The following is a 3,215-nucleotide window of genomic DNA, read 5'->3' as shown; positions in this document are numbered from 1 at the left end:
AAATCCAGGAATTTAGCACCCATCAATAGTCACCTGAGCAGTTAGAAGCATATCTATTTCTGATTTGTCAGAGTTCAACTTCCAGCCTTTTGTTGCTATTGCATGTTTTTCGCTGAAGAAAAAAAATCAATCACCCTCCACTACTTTTACTACTTTTCCTTAAACAGGACAAAGTTTTTCAAAACAAAGCATTTTCTCTCACCCTCAGATGATTTTTGGAGATGACAGTACTACAAGTTTTCAGGTTGTCTGGTGGGTTCTTTTTTATGCTATTTTTATACCCAAACCAATCCCACTGTCACAATGCACACGCTGCTGTCTGCTGTTACTTTCCTGCTACATCCTTGCTTATTCACTGAAGCACTTTATTAGTCTTTTTGTTACATGTCAAAGTACAAAATGGTGTAAGTCATCCAAACTTAGAGGTATTTACAGCAAAATCCTGTTGAATTCTTGAGGATGAAAAGTGACATCTGTCTGTACACAACTTGCAAATCAACCTGTTATCCTGTGGAAACACTCCAATACTTTGCAAGCTACGCTTTACAGCCCCAAAGCAATGGAAGGTCATTAAACCTGTGGAACGTCATTCAGCACCCTGGGGAAGTTGATGCCTTCAAGTGGTTGCTGAAGCTAGGAAGCGAATTCCACTGAACTTTTCACAGTGTTGAAGAAAAAACAGAGAAAACAGGACAAACATGCTATAGCAAGAGCTTATAAAGAGTTCACAGAGAAAAGAAAGGCTCAGTCTGAGAAACAGAAAGCCGCGGGGAAGACAGAGGATCAGAAGGTGCACTTTACAGGAACAGAGTTTGAAATGTGGGGACCAGACAAGGTTAAAGAAAGCTGACTTTGGGAACACAGACTCAAAAAGTCTAGGCTACCATTTCTTACAACTCCATCTCTCGCTCACTCCACCTCAGAAATGCATAAAGTAAGTTTTCATCAGGTCTGTGATCATGTTTATCCTGCAGATGCACTATCACTACGTTCGATCTAAGGAAAAAGGGTATAAACATGCATGAATAAGTACATGCTTCTATTCTGGCAATGGACCAAATTAAACCACATTAAGAAATATCCAAATTATAGCCTAAACCAAAAAATCTTGGAGTACAATGAAGAAATTGAGACAAACACATATAACATATACACTTTCCACCTGTTTGTGCACAGCACCTTTATAACTGTCATTAACCAGCACCACTTTCAAACCTAAATCAAAACCAAAGCGTGCATGTACTGCCTCATACCGCTATTTTAGTAGCAAAATTTGACCTGGCCTTGAAATGTATTAGAAATGGTCACATGGTCATCCACAGGTTAAAAATAAAAAATTAAAATCCTACTACTGATTTTGAAGCTAAGTTCTACCATCTATGTCAGATGCTGTACAAGTCTTTAAAAGTATGGATTAACTAGTAATTAACATATCTAAAATGCATGTGAAATTTTTACCTTGCCAGGCATGCCACGGATGAATTCATAACTGTGCACTCAGTCACAATTTTGTAGACATACCTTTAATGCTTTCCCTCAGGCTGTTTTTTCTGCCTCTCTTTAAGAGGCATACAGTCCTTCATGTCAGCCAGTTGCCACTTGCTCACTTTTTGGAAACAATGAGAGTTTCTACAGAAAATACACGCATATATTATTTCAGCCATCATATTCTGAAAAGAAGATTAATGGCCTCTTACATCAATCACCACTATGGGAATATCTATACTACAGGCTGAATGTAGACAAAAAAAAATGAAAGATTCAAAATCGCTTTGGGGCCAGAAGCCCCTATTTTCTACCTATTTTCATTTAAGAAAGCTTCCAAATAATGTATTTATCCTAAGCTTAACTATTAGATTGTGTCAATGCAAAACTTCTTATTAAAGGGATAAGTATTTTGGTGTTTAACACATGTACCAGCTTTAATCCCCACAATATGTTGAGGTAGATCCAAACACAGTTCTGAAACACAAACATTTGAACTTGACAGCCATACACAATCAGATAGGGATTTAGATGCCAAGTTGTAATCACCCCATTAATGTTGGTGAAGCTTAGAGATGCCAAAAGGTATAATCACTCTGCTTCCGCAGAAAACGTCAAACTTGGTTTTCTGAAGTGGTCTGTGAGTAACTATATTTACCTTTAGAACTGCTTAGTCTAGAACACAGTAATTCCAGTAAGTGTTCCAGTCACTTACCAAAACAAACTTCATCTCAAGAAGTTGTTTTCTCCAATCCAAGCACCACACAGTTAGCATAAGGCCATGCCAACCAGATCGAGTCTACTACAACTTGATCACAAACACAGGAACACATGGTAAGGAACTTATTCTAATAATGAGTACAGGTCATGAAGCCTCGATGAGAATGTTTAGTGTAAAGGCCCCCAGTCCCTATCTGCTTTGTCTTTTGGGGCAAAGGGGCACAGGGGATGGTGGTGAAAGAGATCACTAAATGGAAGCATTCCACAACTGTGCCTGCTTGTGCTGTTACCAACACTGGTGAGTGTTACTCAAAATCCCTACTCCCCTCTCTTTGGAAATACTTAGATCAGAAAAATAAACACATTCTATGCAATGGTTCTGAATCACAGAATACGCACATGCTAGAACATGCCAGCCTACTTCTAATCTTGTAGGTTACTAAAAATTAAGCTAATGCAAAGAGGCCATTCTAGAAATTCAGCCAACAGAGTTACTTTACAAACCAGCTGAGGGCAAGCCTGCTGAGAACTCAGATCACCCTTTGGCAGCCTCTGTGGAACTATAAAACCTAAAATGATAGCGCTTAAAAGACGTGTCGCCAGGTACTGGATTGCCAGTATACATAGGGGGAGCACTACATGAGCTCACAGCACTTGGCAAAGCAGACGTGCATTTAATTACCTGCTGCAAGTCCACATACTATAATTTAAAAGAGCCCCAAACAATAATGGGTAACTGCTATACATGCAACACCCACAGAGGCCCTCAAGACAAAACCGTCTGTTGCTCAAGGCCTCCAGCTTCGACCTTCAGAATAACATACAGAACTGCTTCTTATTGCCTCTCTTCCCTCATGCTGCTACGAACGGTTGTATGATTACAAAAGACGCTGACAGCCCGCCTCACCGCCACCCCCACACCGGAGGCACAACTCCCGGCCGGGGCAGTTTTGGCTGTCCGGCTGCCGCCCAGGCCGCAGCATCGCTTCACCACACCGGGCCGCCCCCCC

At 40.7% G+C, this 3,215-nt stretch overlaps 1 protein-coding gene across 1 annotated transcript in view; it reads right to left on the bottom strand.

Annotated features, from left to right (window-relative positions):
* Positions 1-3,188, bottom strand: part of CHORDC1 (cysteine and histidine-rich domain (CHORD) containing 1) — a 15,033-nt gene extending 11,845 nt beyond the window's left edge. Inside the window, exon 1 of the mRNA XM_009881243.1 lies at positions 3,113-3,188. Within this exon, the coding sequence (XP_009879545.1) occupies positions 3,113-3,188 (76 nt within the window). The remainder of the gene's footprint in view (positions 1-3,112) is intronic.
* Between the last annotated feature and the right edge of the window lie 27 nt (positions 3,189-3,215).

The sequence above is a fragment of the Charadrius vociferus genome, unplaced genomic scaffold (genome assembly GCF_000708025.1).
Source record: "Charadrius vociferus isolate BGI_N301 unplaced genomic scaffold, ASM70802v2 scaffold1, whole genome shotgun sequence".
In the NCBI taxonomy this organism is placed as follows: domain Eukaryota; kingdom Metazoa; phylum Chordata; class Aves; order Charadriiformes; family Charadriidae; genus Charadrius; species Charadrius vociferus.
This window is presented reverse-complemented; position numbering and strand designations above follow the sequence as displayed.